The sequence below is a fragment of the Paramormyrops kingsleyae genome, chromosome 8 (assembly GCF_048594095.1).
Source record: "Paramormyrops kingsleyae isolate MSU_618 chromosome 8, PKINGS_0.4, whole genome shotgun sequence".
In the NCBI taxonomy this organism is placed as follows: Eukaryota; Metazoa; Chordata; class Actinopteri; order Osteoglossiformes; family Mormyridae; genus Paramormyrops; species Paramormyrops kingsleyae.
This window is the reverse complement of record NC_132804.1, coordinates 1,752,309-1,769,485: the sequence shown is the minus strand read 5'-3', so window position 1 is coordinate 1,769,485 and position 17,177 is coordinate 1,752,309. Positions and strand designations below refer to the sequence as shown.

General features: G+C 47.2%; 1 protein-coding gene across 12 annotated transcripts in view; it reads left to right on the top strand.

Moving 5' to 3' along the window:
* Positions 1-503: 503 nt before the first annotated feature.
* The window catches only part of cadpsa (Ca2+-dependent activator protein for secretion a), a 120,456-nt gene continuing 103,782 nt past the window's right edge, over positions 504-17,177 (top strand). For all 12 annotated transcript variants that reach the window (XM_023794021.2, XM_023794018.2, XM_023794017.2 and 9 more), the window contains exon 1: positions 504-1,106. In XM_023794021.2, coding sequence (XP_023649789.1) covers positions 771-1,106 — 336 coding nt within the window. In that variant the 5' untranslated portion in view covers positions 504-770. The remainder of the gene's footprint in view (positions 1,107-17,177) is intronic.

Sequence of the window (17,177 nt, the reverse complement as noted above, 5' to 3'; positions counted from 1 at the left end):
AGGTAAAAGTCGGCGGACTAGGCTCATAGCAATTTGATACGTGGGTATGGAAGATGGATGCGTGAATATTCTGTGGGTTTGCGCGAAAAAAATAGCTTGGAAAAGAGCTTGGAAATCACAGGCAACTAACGTGAAATATATATAACATGAATAAAAATATATCGATATACACTGCTATAATTTTAGGTTACACTAAAAATAAAGTAAAATGACATTAATAGTATGAAACAATGGATTAAACCCAGATCCAATTCGGGAGTGTAGCTTCACCAATTGGATTCAGTACCCTGGTCAGTTCCCATCGCTGTCAAACGCTGTTTAGTATAATATTGCCTTGGGTTCGACTGCCCCGAAGTGCACAGTAAGCGGAGCAAGTGAGGCGAGGAGAAACCTGAAAATTTCTCACTTATGTCCCTCCCCTTCCCGTAGCATCCTCCCAGGTCACCGACGGATCCTGAAGGGTTAAAACACAGGACAGACGTAAGCAGCAACAATCTCATTTTGCAGGGGGGGAGACCGCTGTTTGTGCGGAGCTTTTCGGCACGATCTTTCGGCTTCAGTGCTGCTGCCCTGTTGAATCGCAGGCTCCTACTTCATTAATTTAACTGAGACTGTTTTGCGGTTTGTTATCTGTATTTCTCAGTTTCTCAACGCAATTAATGCAAATTTAAACTTTTATTCAATAGAGAAATCGTCCTTATTGTCTATCAGTGAAATCCATTGATTTCCGTATTTCCTGCCTTAGCGGGTGACTAGCCATCTAAAACAAAATGTTGGATCCATCATCTAGCGAGGAGGAAGCAGATGAGATTGTGGAGGAGGAAAGCAAAGAGGTGAAGGCACCCCAGGCCGGGTCTCGCCTGTCTCCGAGCCGAACCAGCGAGAGCTCCGGCGGGTTACAGCCCAGCAGCCGGAGCATCAGTGCCCGCCCGTCCAGTCCAAGTCCGTCGGTGGCCAGCGAGAAAGAAAAGGAAGAGGTGGAAAAATTCCAGAAAGAGGAAGAAGAACGGAAGAAAAGGCTACAGCTTTATGTCTTTGTGATGAGATGCATCGCTTATCCTTTCAATGCAAAGCAGCCAACGGACATGGCGAGGCGACAGCAGAAGGTAAGACCAATATAAAGAGGAATATAAAGAAAAGCAACAAGCACATGAATAAAGGATGGCATCTTCATTCCATGTGTGCCTTACGTGCCTGACAAAGGCAATTACGACATGGTAAATCGTCCATACGCTGAAAACATAATGCACATTATTCCTGTCCACAGCACCAATTCCACCCTCGAATTGGATTTTGACTTCATAAATGTGCATATATATATATATATATATATATATATATACATACAAAGAACAACGACAGGCTCCTTTCACACAGATCCATTCACACATTTTAGGAGCAAACGTTCCCGTTGACTAATAGTACAGAAAAAATGTAAAATATCTGATGGGTCGTAAACTAAAAGTGAATTCAGATGGAGATACGTAGACTGTGAGTGTAGGGGTTCATGCAGTGCCACGTAAGTGATCAGGTGCACCACGAAAGAAATAGCCCCGCAAATTATAAGAGCGATTACTCACATGGTATGAATCTCCGTGAGGCGCGCGGTGCAGCGTTTTACATCGAGATGCTCCGGTGCAGACGGGTGAATATGTGGCGCAGCCAGCTGCTTATCAAAGTGATTTTATTCACATATAACCTCGCGACATGCGAATCTTTATTTCAGTTAATAATACATTTGAAATTTGTCAATTGATTTAACGTTATGAATTTCCTAACAGAGAGGCAGTAAGAGAAAAAAATGAAGCCAGCGTTGTTGGTCGAATCAAATAACTTGCTACATTTTTTTCAGTATCAAAGATGTGATCACCTGAGAAAGTACCGGAAAATCCATACATAATATGATACTGAGGCGTTTTTTCTCCTCACAATCTTAAGACACGTCCGTCTTATTTGTGTTTATTCCTTCTAGTGTTAACTTGTGACATCCATTAGGGGGCGCCAATCAAGGTATCGTAATACAGTCCAAATTTGAACCTGATGCACGGGCACACATACGCAAGATTATCACATATATGGAACAGAATCTGACAACTATTGCCGTATATTCAATGGACCATTTCCAAAAGGGTAACTAGACTTTGCAGTCGCAAATGAGATCCGTCTGCATCAGGCTGACGTGTGACAGGTTCAGTTTGCCATCTGCATTGATTTAATGTGCTAACCTGTCAAAATTATTTGTTCCCTACCAGTTATTATACACATTTACATGGATTTGTACTGATACAGATACAGATCAATATTAAGAAAACTAAACAGCCAGTGACAGAGACAAGGCCAGAAACTCTGGGTCCGCTGACAGAATGCCCCATTTCGGGGGAGGGCTTTCTACCAACCAGCCCCTTGAAATTTTGGGGCCCCAATGAAGTGCTGGGCCCATGAATCAGCCAGGGTATCCGTGCCTCTCCCACACCCCTGGCCAGTGAATCTGCAAAGGCTGCAGTGCATCTTTCTGTTTGCCTTCTGCAGTGAGAAATTGACTATTATTCACATTAGTCTCCTTGAATTTGTTCTTCAGTTATTAAAAGATGTTGCCCCAGTGCACTTTGGTCAAAGCATTGCAGCAGAAATAAAAGCGTTTGCCGTCATAAAAGGCTTAATGCAGTGATTTGTGTCCATATTTGAAGCAAACATTAATCTCCCCGCTGCACAAGCTGAGTCGTTTATTCTGCTTGTAATTTACGTGTTTGCACGATAGGTACATCTGATGTAAGGTTTCAGATACACTATCTGTTGAGATTATTATACATTTATGAACCAATTTGCAGGCGTTAGCCATTAGCTCCCTCCAAAGTTGGCATGTAAATTATATATGTATTAGACTGCCATTGGCATCAATGAACAGACACAATGGCTAATGGCGCAAGTTTAGAAGTTGTGATTTTATTCTTTATATTCAATGAAGTTTTATGTAAATAGCAAATGTTAAATAGTATAATGAAACCAAACCAGATCAGGATCAGGCAGATTTTTAGGGGGGGCTCTGTGTTTTGGGAATGTCGCCTTTCACATTTATATTGAGGGGGGGGGGGTGGCACGGGAGCTGTCATTTATATTCAAGACCTGTTGGGGGCGTCTCCTGCTTTCTGTGTAATGGTACCTTATGCCTGATTAGATGAATGATAGCATGAAAACCTCAGTCTAGTCTGGTGTTGCTTTCTGGTCATGTGGAGTGAGATACGCTCGCTGACAGAAACAAGTGGCCCCCCAAAGCCGGTCTGCCGGCCCCCCCCTTCTCACCTCCCTGCTGATCTGCGGCTTTGCACTCGTGGTCCTAATCGCTTTATGGTGAAATCATTTTGACACAAGTCGGCACACCCAGTGGTAAATAAAATGCTGGAATCTGCAGTGTGTTGGTCCTCTAAGGAAAACCATTATTAAATGCCCCCCCAGTCTTACAGGAAGCTGGAGCGCCATGCAGAGTCCCTCATATGGCAGTTCCTGCTGACATGCAGGTACTATGGTAAAACCCTTAACTAACGGAGATATCATTAGCACACTGGAAACGAAACGCCTGAATGCTGTAATCAGCTCCTATTGACTTTGATTTTAAGTAAGGCTTCCATTTCTTATTCTGGTCGCCTTCATGACTGTCAGAAGCACCTTGAAGCAGCTTCATGATGTCATTTGACAATGTATTTAAGACATATAAAAATCTACTAATACCACGTAATGCTGTAGATGTTTGGTCAGAAACATCCTGTATTTGTTGCTTTTTTACGTCCAACGTAACGCAAGTTTTGAAAGATCCACAGCTGAGATTATATGAAAGGATTTAAGAACTATGAATGAGTGCCGTGCGCGGAGCCGTGCGAGGAGCCGTGCGCGGAGCCTTGCGAGGAGCCGTGCGCGGAGCTGTGCGAGGAGCCGTGCGCCGAGCCGTGCGCCGAGCCGTGCGAGGAGCCGTGCATGGACGGTGGCACGTTTGGTTTGATAGTAAGTGTTTGAGCTGTAAGCAGCTGGTGCAGGATCTCGCTGAGACAGGCTCCACCAGCTGCAGGATCAACTTCCAGAAAGCACTGAGCAGCGACCCTGCGAACAGAATCTGTCATTCAGTCGACCCTTGAACCCGTATCTTTGCTCTCACTCTGGTAGAAAACAGGAAGAAGCATTGCCCAAAGTGGATGGGAGCCATTTCAGTCGCTTGATGCATTCCTTAACATATCCAAGCGTGTCCTTCCCTGCTTCCAGTGATGGCATCTCAGTCTCCACCACTCCCCCATTGACAGGAGCTGCCCCTGACCCCCCCGGGCAGGGTGGGGCGGCCAGGCACAGCTGGATTTCCACAGCATGAATGACGCTCCGGTACCTAGGCGGCTGTTTGTCGTCAGCTGTGGTAGGACATTCTCAGAAGCCCCAATGAACCAGTCCAGCCCCGGCTTATAGATGACATGAAGCTGCCCATCTCGTTCTGCGTGGGGCTTTGTGTTTATCCAAACAGAGCAGGACGCTCCTGGGTAGATAAGGAACCACGAAACCCTTGGATGTACCTTGGAGGGAAGCGTGTGTTGGCTACCCTGGCTGTCACTCCATGTGAAATAATATGCCTGAGTTATGAATCTGTCCTGCATCATTTCATCATCAGTCATTGTAGGGGAACCAGCCCAAGCTCTTACCTTTGGTTAGAGGGTTTAGGGGACAGCAGAGATGAAAAATGCCTAATTTTTAGACCCGTTTCCCTTTTTGTCTTTGTGCTATTGAAACATATGACGTTAAAATGGGCCCATGCCAAGAATTTGATTGGATGTTTTATGAAAATGACCTGCTACAGTCCATGTTACAGAGCAAAGCCAAGTGCTTCTTTCTCAGCAAAGGGCAAATTCATGTTCAGACTCTGCTTGGTGTTCATCCACTTCGTTAGGAGGGTGATACGAATGGCCGCGGCTCTGTTACAGCGCGAGTGTGCAAACGCTCGCTGGGTTTCCAGACGCGGTGCAATAAGGCGGGTTTGCAGAGCGAAGCTTCGCAGTCGTATCCACGCTGCAGGCCAGAGACTAAGCCTAGGTCAGGCAGCACCACATTTGCGCCATCTGCTCGCTGGACGAGAGCGGCGGGTCCCATGGATTCGGGCGGAGCGTTTCCGTGACAGCCATCGCCTGGGACAACAGGCCGTGATTCTTACTGCTCTGCTTTAAAGGAGCTGGATATAAACCAGATGTGCTTGTTGCCAGTTGTTGCTTATGTTCTGCAGTCAATCCAGCAGCTACTCTGGCAGAATGAATAAGACTCTTCAGTTTCCAGAAGCTGAAGCCCCAGTTTATCTATTTAGCTGAAGCTTTTATACAATGTGGCCTAAGGTGGAGTAAGCAGGCTCGGGAGGGGGGGGGGGGGGGCTGTGCTTAGGGGCCCAACAGTGACATCATTCTGTCGACCCCAGAATTTGAACCAACGACCTTCTGCTCATTAGCACAGGGCACTAACCCACACACCACCAGTGCTGCCCATTATGGTTTGCCTTAAAATAACAGAGCTGTGTAAATCAGGAGCAGGGTGATGCCTGATAGACAGGGTGAAGCCTGATAGGCAGGGTGAAGCCTGATAGGCAGGGTGAAGCCTGATAGGCAGGGTGATGCCTGATAGGCAGGGTGAAGCCTGATAGACAGGGTGATGTCTGATAGGCAGGGTGATGCCTGATAGGCAGGGTGATGCCTGATAGGCAGGGTGAAGCCTGATAGACAGGGTGATGTCTGATAGGCAGGGTGAAGACTGATAGGCAGGGTGAAGCCTGATAGACAGGGTGAAGCCTGATAGACAGGGTGATGACTGATGGACAGGGTGAAGCCTGAAAGGCAGGGTGATGCCTGATAGGCAGGGTGAAGCCTGATAGACAGGGTGATGTCTGATAGACAGGGTGATGCCTGATAGGCAGGGTGAAGCCTGATAGGCAGGGTGATGCCTGATAGGCAGGGTGAAGCCTGATAGACAGGGTGATGCCTGATAGGCAGGGTGATGCCTGATAGGCAGGGTGATGTCTGATAGACAGGGTGATGCCTGATAGACAGGGTGAAGCCTGATAGACAGGGTGATGCCTGATAGGCAGGGTGAAGCCTGATAGACAGGGTGAAGCCTGATAGACAGGGTGATGTCTGATAGGCAGGGTGATGCCTGATAGGCAGGGTGAAGCCTGATAGGCAGGGTGATGTCTGATAGGCAGGGTGAAGCCTGATAGGCAGGGTGAAGACTGATAGGCAGGGTGAAGACTGATAGGCAGGGTGAAGCCTGATAGACAGGGTGATGTCTGATAGGCAGGGTGATGTCTGATAGGCAGGGTGATTCCTGATAGGCAGGGTGAAGCCTGATAGGCAGGGTGATGCCTGATAGGCAGGGTGATGTCTGATAGGCAGGGTGAAGCCTGATAGGCAGGGTGATGACTGATAGGCAGGGTGAAGCCTGATAGGCAGGGTGATGCCTGATAGGCAGGGTGATGCCTGATAGGCAGGGTGATGACTGATAGCAGGGTGAAGCCTGAGAGGCAGGGTGATGCCTGATAGGCAGGGTGAAGCCTGATAGGCAGGGTGATGCCTGATAGGCAGGGTGAAGCCTGATAGGCAGGGTGATGCCTGATAGGCAGGGTGAAGCCTGATAGGTCAGTATCTCTGCCCCGCGAATAGGGAAAAGGTGTGAAACATTTATTTCATTATTATTTCAATATGGGGTCATGGTCTCGCCTCATGTTAAAGTGCACAGCGCCTTTCATTAGCTTCTCCTAGCTGGGAGAAATGAAGTGCTTGATGAAATTAAATTAAAGTCCTCTGCTAATTAATTACGATGAATATGTTCAGCATTGCATGGAGTCGTCTTTGTTAGCCGGAACCTGGAAAGCTGCGATAGCGTTGCCTGCTATCGCCAGTTAGCCTAAATGCTCAAACAGCCCCCCCTCCCCATGCCCGCTATCGCCAGCTATCCTAAGTGCTCAGACAGCCCCCCCCCCCGATCTCTGTGGCAAGTACTCTTCCCCCCCCACTTCATTCACACAGGTGGTTTAGCCTGCTGCTGGCCTGCGTTAGCGGTGGGCTGATACTGGCTGTTTACTGAGTGGTCTACCTGTCTGGCAGAGCACACCTGCAAGGCAGAGAGCCGCTGTGATATGCTAATGGGTGCCTCCCGCCTGCCAGCGCTGCCGCTCCTGCTCCTGCCCCCCCGTTCCTGCCGGTGCCTGCCCCCCCCCCGTTCCTGCCGGTGCCTGCCCCCCCCCCCCGTGTCTGCACAGCTGCTGCTCTTTGTTACCAAGGGGCTAAATGGGGCCTGCATAATTCATGAAAAGACGGCGTGTGTTCCTGGAGATCAGGAGACCTCCGCGGGGTCTCCTGTGGGCTGTGGCGCCCGGCCACAGGCCCCAGCCAAGGAGACGCAGCACACATGGAAGCCTTCAGTACAAAAGTGTTAATTAAGACGACCCAGCCATCCATCTTCCAGGAGCTGACCCTGACACGGTCACGGGGGCTAGAGCCTGTCCCAAAGCAGCCTAGGGCACAAGGCAGGGGACACCCAGGGTGGGGTCATACTGTAACACAGGAGTCATCCAAGTAAACATGGGGGGAACATGGAAACACCAGGGGGGGGTTCAAATCCCAAACCCAGGAGAAACGATGGTACAGTGATACTTGCAGTGGCACCAATGCATAAGGCTAATGGAGGCTTAGATTAGTGCGAGGACTGAACACAGATAAGGCTAACGGAGGCTTAGATTAGTGCGAGGACTGAACACAGATAAGGCTAACGGAGGCCTAGATTAGTGCGAGGACTGAACACAGACAAGGCTAACGGAGGCTTAGATTAGTGCGAGGACTGAACACAGATAAGGCTAACGGAGGCCTAGATTAGTGCGAGGACTGAACACAGATAAGGCTAACGGAGGCCTAGATTAGTGCGAGGACTGAACACAGATAAGGCTAACGGAGGCTTAGATTAGTGCGAGGACTGAACACAGATAAGGCTAACGGAGGCCTAGATTAGTGCGAGGACTGAACACAGATAAGGCTAACGGAGGCCTAGATTAGTGCGAGGACTGAACACAGATAAGGCTAACGGAGGCCTAGATTAGTGCGAGGACTGAACACAGATAAGGCTAACGGAGGCCTAGATTAGTGCGAGGACTGAACACAGATAAGGCTAACGGAGGCTTAGATTAGTGCGAGGACTGAACACAGATAAGGCTAACGGAGGCCTAGATTAGTGCGAGGACTGAACACAGATAAGGCTAACGGAGGCCTAGATTAGTGCGAGGACTGAACACAGATAAGGCTAACGGAGGCCTAGATTAGTGCGAGGACTGAACACAGATAAGGCTAACGGAGGCCTAGATTAGTGCGAGGACTGAACACAGATAAGGCTAACGGAGGCCTAGATTAGTGCGAGGACTGAACATAGATAAGGCTAACGGAGGCCTAGATTAGTGCGAGGACTGAACACAGATTGGCAGGACAAACAGACCTGCAGCCATGAAAACACAGTGAATCTGGCTACATTTATCAACTAAAATTAGTCAGTGAAGGAAAAATGAATGACATTTAATTTTATTTAATGGGTAGAACTACTAATTGAATCCAAATGGCATCATGTTATGCATCGTCAAGGTAACTAACCGGACGGGGGGAGGAATGACTGTATGAGAAAAAGCCACGTTACTATGGAATAAACAGTGAAAAGCTGGTGATCTAAGCAAACTGTGTTTTGCTGTTTAGTCTGTGATGTATTGGTTAATTTTCCTGGTTATTATTACAAGAGTTTTTACATAGACAGCGAGGGAATATAATTTGCCAGGTGTCGTTTGTCACGTGGGCCGCTGGCAGGATATTGTAAAGGGCAGAGGGCTGAGAAGGACCATTACGCTGCTCTCCAGAGAGGAGGCTCACAGCAAAGTGCCCTCTAGTGGCTCCCAGGGCCACAGACACCAGTGGTAACTCCCAGTGCATCTCCTAGTCCGCCCACTCGTTCCCTGATCTTGGCTTTCCTTGGCTCCTGGTCTCTACGATCCGTAAGGTGAGCTTAACAATGAGCGCCTTGGTACCAGTTTACAGCCAAGCTCTCAGTAGCTGCCCTTCCTGTGCTCCCGCAAATAAGTGCATCACAAACTGTCTTGTGTGTCCCATGCATGGTATTTGACTGAAGACGTGTCCTCTGAGCCCTGGGCCGTCACTGACAGTTCTCAGTCAGAGAAGATAAAGCTCACTGTTTATTTTAGCCAGATCTCCACTGTAGCAGAACCGCTGGTCTGTCAGCTCTCCCTGTTTTACTCCGAAATATATATTTAAAGGCAGCAATGTTTTAGTAAGTCTGTTTTCAGGACTGATGAGTCACAAAGCATATGATGGAATGTTTGTTTGGGTTCTAGTTTTCTGTGAAAATTTTTAATTTTATGAACATTTGACTGAAAAAACCCAGAATTTTTTTTGCAGCAGTTTTCAGTATGGATCAGTGCGTTTGGCTCTGGCTTATGTGTTATTTATACTCATCTGTGACATTTCATGGTTTAAAAAAAAACATAAAATCATTCTTGGCCAAATAGAACTGTCTGTTCTATAACAATCTGTGTCACAGTATGCATACAGTTTATGTTATGATACATTATATAATAGCCTCTTTTGCCAAGATCCTTCTAAAAGCAAAAAGGATGAATGTATCATTATTAATTTCTCCTGTACAGTCGTACCCTACCAGCGTGCTTGTTACAGATCAGGGCGGTTCAGGCACGAGATCAAGGCATGATTCTGGCAGAAATGTGGACGACCCACTTGCAGCTCAAAGGACAAATGGGTCGTTTATTAAACAAAACAGAAAACACTAAGAACACTACAAAAAAACCAAAAGGACCACGAAGGGTTAAAAACAGAAGGGGATAAACAAAGACTAAATTTAGTCAAGGCAGGCAGGCAACAAACAGAATGTTCAAAACTTTACTGACAATACAACTACCACAAACAATGAACCACTAGGGACTAAAACTCAGGCAGGAACTTAAATACAAAAACTGAACAGGGTAATGACAAGCAGGAGTGAGACAGACAATTAACCAATAGGGGAAGGTGCAGGACAACGAGCAATCAGGAAAACACACAAGGGCAGGAACAGGCAACAGGTGGAACTAATTAACTCAGGGAACTGAACAGGGAAACTAAGAACTAACCAAGGAAACAGGGAAACAAACTAACACTGGGGGATAACAGACAGGTAGAAACACAAGCATGGGCACGAAGAATTTAACCAAAACCAAATACATATCAGAAGACACAGGAACTAGAAAATCCATACAATGAAACACTAGGGAACAAAATACAAAAACAGAGGAGGTGGGATTCGAACACGCGACAAAAGGGACTTACAAGTAACCATATGCTCAACACATTGAGCCATGTGACTGACAGGGAACAAGGGAACCACAAAGACTGACAGGATGGCCAGCGATGTCCCTGACAGTGCTAATGTCACGTATTTAATCAAGGTTGTAATTAGTGCAAGAAAACACTACACTTCCACAGTGTAGAATCCCTTGGCATCGATAATACAAAGGAGTGAGTTTCTGACGGGTGCAGCATTTTATTGAGTCTTCACAGGAAGTATTTAGGACCATTCTGACCGCCGTATCATGAGCACCATGAAAACTACGAAATGAATAAATAAATAAAATACACATATATTACTTAAAGTTTCACTGAAAGAAATGGTTATAAAACAGAATTGCAACATCGAACTCAAACTGCTTAATACACAATACAAACAATATACAACAATAAAATGCTGCACCTGTCAGAAACTCACTTCTTTGTATTATCGATGCCAATGGATTCTACACACTGTCATAATAAATATCCCTATTTATTTTTAGGATCCTAAAGGTAGGCACATTTTCAGCTATGTCACCTGCCCATGCCAAGTTTGTTCACATTAGACACGTCAGAATGGTTGAATCTGTGTTTGCAGAAGCTTTGTTAATGTCCTGTTAATGTCGTTATTTACACGTGTGTTCAGATTCACGTTCATGTCTCACATTGTTATTATACTGCTGGTGTGCTGATGAACGGGCAGTAAATGTTTACTTGGTAACGTTATCATGTTATTCCCTCTCTACTGGTTAAACGCTAGAGCCAGGGTGACGTAAGATAGTTCTAAACTGCAGTTTTATCTGGGGCCTTGCGGAGGCGCTCTGGGTAGCCCTGTTGGCTCACACCTTCTGCTTTCAGGGTTTTAATGCCATTTGCGTGTTTATGTGTGTGTGTGTGTGCAGCTTGCATGTTCTCCCTGTGTGTGTGGTTGTGTGTGTGTGTGTGTGTGAGTGTGAGCGGGTTTACCTATCCTTATGGGGACACAATGTCCCCATAACGTGATAAATATCAATTTTTTTTCCCTTATGGGGACCGGTTTCCTGGTCCCCATAAGGGAAAACTCTATTTTATAAAAATCGGTGACTGCTATGAAAAAACTAAAAATGCAAAATCTCTTGTATTTTGTTAGGTTACTTATGGTTATGGTTAGGGCAGGGTAGGGGTTAAGGTTGTCATAGTTAGCGTTAGCATTTTTCCCATTGAAATGAATGAGCGGTCCCCATAAGGATATGTTTACCCTACATGTGTGTGTGTGTGTGTGTGTGTGTGTGCAGCTTGCATGTTCTCCCTCTGTTGTGTGGATTTTCACAGAGAAAGACCAGCAGTCAGTCCAGCTGCCTGTGATGTAGGGCTGAGTGTTATATCGGAAAAATATTGTGTCATGATTATGAACATTCATTCACATTAATTTAAATATCATGAGTATCAGGATATAAACTAAACACTTGATTTCTTGTGACATTGGCAGTTAAAATGCACTATACTGTTGGTCTAATTTATCATTATATCTGTCACATGTCCCATAATTATTAGTAAAACAATTTAGTCATCATAATCAGAAGAACTCAAAACCACCTGTCATATTTTACCGTTTTCTACATATGGATATTACAATATCGTGATAAATATCAATATTGTGAAAATCACTGCCCATATTATGATATCATTTTAAGTGCATATCGCCTATTCTGCCTCACGGCGCACGGAGAACAAAAGCTCAGGAATCCAGGAGCCGGGGTGAACTCGGGGTTTTAATAAGAACATCAACGATGGGGACAAGTAAAACACGGGGTAACATTACAATGACCGGACTGGGGAAACAAACTGAAACGCGGACTAAATACATTGCACTAATGACAGTAACCAGAAACAGCTGATAAACACGGGGAATCCACATGAGGTTAACTGGGGGGCGTGGCACATGAGAGGAGCGAACGATCGGGGCATGACATCACCCAGCCCTAGTCAAACCCATTACCTGGAATGAACAACAAGGCAGACAGAGGAAAAACATAGCAACAAAACATATTTTTTGCGTTTTCTAGTGTTATGCCCTATGACAAAAAAGTTTACTTTTGTATGATTTATTTATTAAAATGAGATTGTAGTCCATTCAGTTCGTCACCTTTTGCATGCTCTGGATCTGTCTAAGGGTGATTGTAAGGGGATTTTAAGGAAAAATGGAGCATTGAAGTAAAGAAATAATGACTTGAACTATATTCAGTTCAGTTCAGTTCAATTTTATTTATATAGCACATTCAACAACAACCGTGGTTGACCAAAGTGCTTAACAATATCTGACACTCACACATAAAACTAGCCAAAAACAATTATTATAAGTCACGATATCTCAACTCAGCTCGTAATAAAAGCTAAAGAGTACAGATGGGTCTTAAGCAACGACTTAAATGTTCCAACAGTCTGAGCAGTTCTTATGTTCTTATATATTGATAAAATGATAAAATATTTCACCATATAGCTCAGCCCAAACAAGACGTGTGGTTGTGTATGTGGCCAGGAATACACTGACATTAATCTGTACTCATCCAGGAGGGTGCAAGGCTGGGGTGTGTAAGGCTGGGGTGTGTAAGGCTGGGGTGTGCAAGGCTGGGGTGTGCAAGGCTGGGGTGTGCAAGGCTGGGGTGTGCAAGGCTGAGGTGTGTAAGGCTGGGGTGTGTAAGGCTGGGGTGTGTAAAGCTGGGGTGTGCAAGGCTGGGGTGTGTAAGGCTGGGGTGTGCAAGGCTGGGGTGTGTAAGGCTGGGGTGTGTAAGGCTGGGGTGTGTAAAGCTGGGGTGTGCAAGGCTGGGGTGTGCAAGGCTGGGGTGTGTAAGGCTGAGGTGTGTAAGGCTGAGGTGTGTAAGACTGGGGTGTGTAAAGCTGGGGTGTGTAAAGCTGGGGTGTGCAAGGCTGGGGTGTGCAAGGCTGGGGTGTGTAAGGCTGGGGTGTGTAAGGCTGGGGTGTGCAAGGCTGGGGTGTGCAAGGCTGGGGTGTGTAAGGCTGGGGTGTGCAAGGCTGGGGTGTGTAAGGCTGGGGTGTGCAAGGCTGGGGTGTGCAAGGCTGAGGTGTGTAAGGCTGGGGTGTGTAAGGCTGGGGTGTGTAAGGCTGGGGTGTGTAAAGCTGGGGTGTGCAAGGCTGGGGTGTGTAAGGCTGGGGTGTGCAAGGCTGGGGTGTGTAAGGCTGGGGTGTGTAACGCTGGGGTGTGTAAGGCTGGGGTGTGTAAGGCTGGGGTGTGTAAGACTGGGGTGTGTAAGACTGGGGTGTGTAAAGCTGGGGTGTGTAAGACTGGGGTGTGTAAAGCTGGGGTGTGCAAGGCTGGGGTGTGTAAGGCTGGGGTGTGTAAAGCTGGGGTGTGTAAGACTGGGGTGTGTAAAGCTGGGGTGTGCAAGGCTGGGGTGTGCAAGGCTGGGGTGTGTAAGGCTGAGGTGTGTAAGGCTGAGGTGTGTAAGACTGGGGTGTGTAAAGCTGGGGTGTGTAAAGCTGGGGTGTGCAAGGCTGGGGTGTGCAAGGCTGGGGTGTGTAAGGCTGGGGTGTGCAAGGCTGGGGTGTGTAAGGCTGAGGTGTGTAAGGCTGAGGTGTGTAAGACTGGGGTGTGTAAAGCTGGGGTGTGTAAAGCTGGGGTGTGCAAGGCTGGGGTGTGCAAGGCTGGGGTGTGTAAGGCTGGGGTGTGCAAGGCTGGGGTGTGCAAGGCTGGGGTGTGCAAGGCTGGGGTGTGTAAGGCTGGGGTGTGTAAGGCTGGGGTGTGCAAGGCTGGGGTGTGCAAGGCTGGGGTGTGCAAGGCTGGGGTGTGTAAGGCTGGGGTGTGCAAGGCTGGGGTGTGCAAGGCTGGGGTGTGCAAGGCTGGGGTGTGTAAGGCTGGGGTGTGCAAGGCTGGGGTGTGTAAGGCTGGGGTGTGTAAAGCTGGGGTGTGTAAAGCTGGGGTGTGTAAGGCTGGGGTGTGCAAGGCTGGGGTGTGTAAGGCTGGGGTGTGCAAGGCTGGGGTGTGCAAGGCTGGGGTGTGCAAGGCTGGGGTGTGTAAGGCTGGGGTGTGCAAGGCTGGGGTGTGTAAGGCTGAGGTGTGTAAGGCTGAGGTGTGTAAGACTGGGGTGTGTAAAGCTGGGGTGTGTAAAGCTGGGGTGTGTAAGGCTGGGGTGTGCAAGGCTGGGGTGTGTAAGGCTGGGGTGTGCAAGGCTGGGGTGTGCAAGGCTGGGGTGTGCAAGGCTGGGGTGTGCAAGGCTGGGGTGTGCCCTCTGTTACCTGGGAGAGTCTCTGAATGCTCTGTAAGGCAGTGTGCAGCTTATGGGGTAACAGATCTGTGCCTACATCCAGAAGGCTGTGGGTTTGAACCCATGACTGACCAGGTAACCATATAAGTGTAAGCCCTAGAACAAGACCCTTAACCACGACTGCTAAAGTCTGGCTGACCTGCTCGCTGACCACAAGGATTCCTCACTTGTGAAGTGATTGGAAGACGGGGAGTTAAATAGAAGCCTTTAGTAAAACTTGCTGTTGCTATAATAGTCCTGTTAGCATCTTCGAAGTTACAGCGTGTTGTCTAACAACAAACACCCACAACTTCTCAGCGCTGCAGCAGCTCGCGTTTGACCAGTTGACGGGTGAATGAATCATCCACCTGGATCACAAATCACAGTCTGGCTTCCTAAAGTGAGCCAGGCGCCGTTGGGCTTCTTTCTGAATCCCATGGCAAGTTACCAGGACTACTGCTCAACATAATGATGACTGAACCATACCTAGACCGCTCTAGCTTAAAAATTGCTCATTCATAGCTTCTCTTTTGTTTCTGGGCTACAAATGATTGTTTTACATGTCTAGTCCCTTGGAATCAGACCTTTTCCTTCATTCCCTCTGAAAGCCAGAATCAGTTTGCAGGCATTACATCATTCCTTGACTACACAGGTTATTTACTCATTTATTTCATAGATGTTTTTGTCCAGATCGATGTACATGTGACGAAAGTCTGGCTTCAGAGCTCAGGGTCAGCCAGCATTCTGGGCCTCCAGAGGATCTGGTGTTAAGGGCCTCGCTCAAAGGCCCAACAGTCATGTGATTACCTTACCAGCCCCAGGATTTGATCCGACAACCTTCTGGACATGGGCACAAATCCATAACCTACTGAGCCGCACACCGCCTCAAGGCAGAGTAAGAATGCATTTTTATGTACATGGATCCATTAGAGGAGCTTGTTCTGCTGTCTTCACACTGCGCCAGTTCTCACAGACACAGCCGTTCGGCAGCTGATAGTCGGTGTGAGGAAGCGATGCATACCTCCAAATACCGGATCTGACACAGCCAATTACATCGCGGCAGCAGTCCCACTGCGGCTAATTACCCTGTCACAGTGCCGCGCGACTAACTGATGCAATTTTGTTATGTAAAAACAAAATGGGGGAGAAATGGCTGCACGCTCACTGGAGTTATGTCAGCTCATCTGTGGAAAATCCCTCACGCTGAAATACTTATAAAACTATTTCAAAGTACGAAAATTCTCAGAAACCTCTGTGCGGCATTATAATCATGGCCATTTAACAATCAGAGTCATGGAAATGTCAATAAGGTGGTATTTAACACTGGATACTTCACCGGCAAACAAACATGGCATCTTTTCACCCTTAGGGTCGGTCCTCGTTCGAGCAGCCCTGACGGACTCACGGCGCCGGCCATGTGCACTGGTTCATGCTCTCTTCTAGGACCCGCCCTGTTCGCAGGTGTCCGAGCAGATGGCAGCTTTAGTCAATGATCTGTCCCCATGTTACGTGCATAATTAGCACAGGGCTCACACTCACGCTCCAGCTAACGAGGTCACTTCAGTGCCTTCGTCATTTCTGCCTCTCCTGACTGTCACGTTAAGAAGAATCCCTTCCTGTTAGATGGGGCGTGACCGCTGACGCCGATGTGTACGTTTGCACGCGGTGTGGCTTCCCTTGACAAACAAAGTATCAAAGCCGCCTTTGTCTTTTTCCAATGAATGCCAGTTGCAGAGCAAATTACATATTTCGCTCCACAAATAAGTCCATTGTGTGAAGAAGACATGACTTTGCGTGGTGAGCCTGCGGCCCTATCGAGGAGGCGGAGCCTCTGGGCCATTGTGAGAGGGAATTAATAAGGCAGGGTCCCGTTTCTTTAAGGGACAGGAAACAATCCCTGTAGGATTGTTAATGTCAACTCCCACACAAAAGCACTGGCCCACCTCTCCCAGGGTGAGTGAAACACTTTAAGGCCCCCAGGGGACATGGAAAGGCTGTGCTATTGTAGTCCTCCCTCATATACGCCATGATTAATACAACTGACTTGGACACCAACTTGTATGCTGTCAGATGATTAGTAACCAGCTTTTAACCTTCTTCAGTTATATGACACATCCAGCCATCCGCCTTCCAACCTGCCTTCCAGCTCCGGGTCGCTAGGGGCCTGGGACTCATCCCAGGCAGCAGAGCCCCCTGCTGGACATTCCAGTGCATCTCAAGAGTTATTCCTTATGCTTAACCTTATTTGTCTTTGTTATGTGTTATTTAACTGAGACCCTGTACTGGATCAGTAGTTTATAGATATAATATATTTTTCATATGATTGCGTGTGCGAAGAAAATCCAGCAGATCAATGCATTATAACATTTGATAGGTTGTTATTAGGTAGGAGATACAAGATTAACAGTTTGTGGAATCATTTTAGAAAGAGGGTTGTTTATCATGGTGCAGTAAATGATGTTTTCTAAATGAACAGAGTTAAGAGTTAGCCAGCTAATTTTAATGAATGAACTTCAAGTGAAATATATTAGGGTGATTGTCATCAGAAATATGG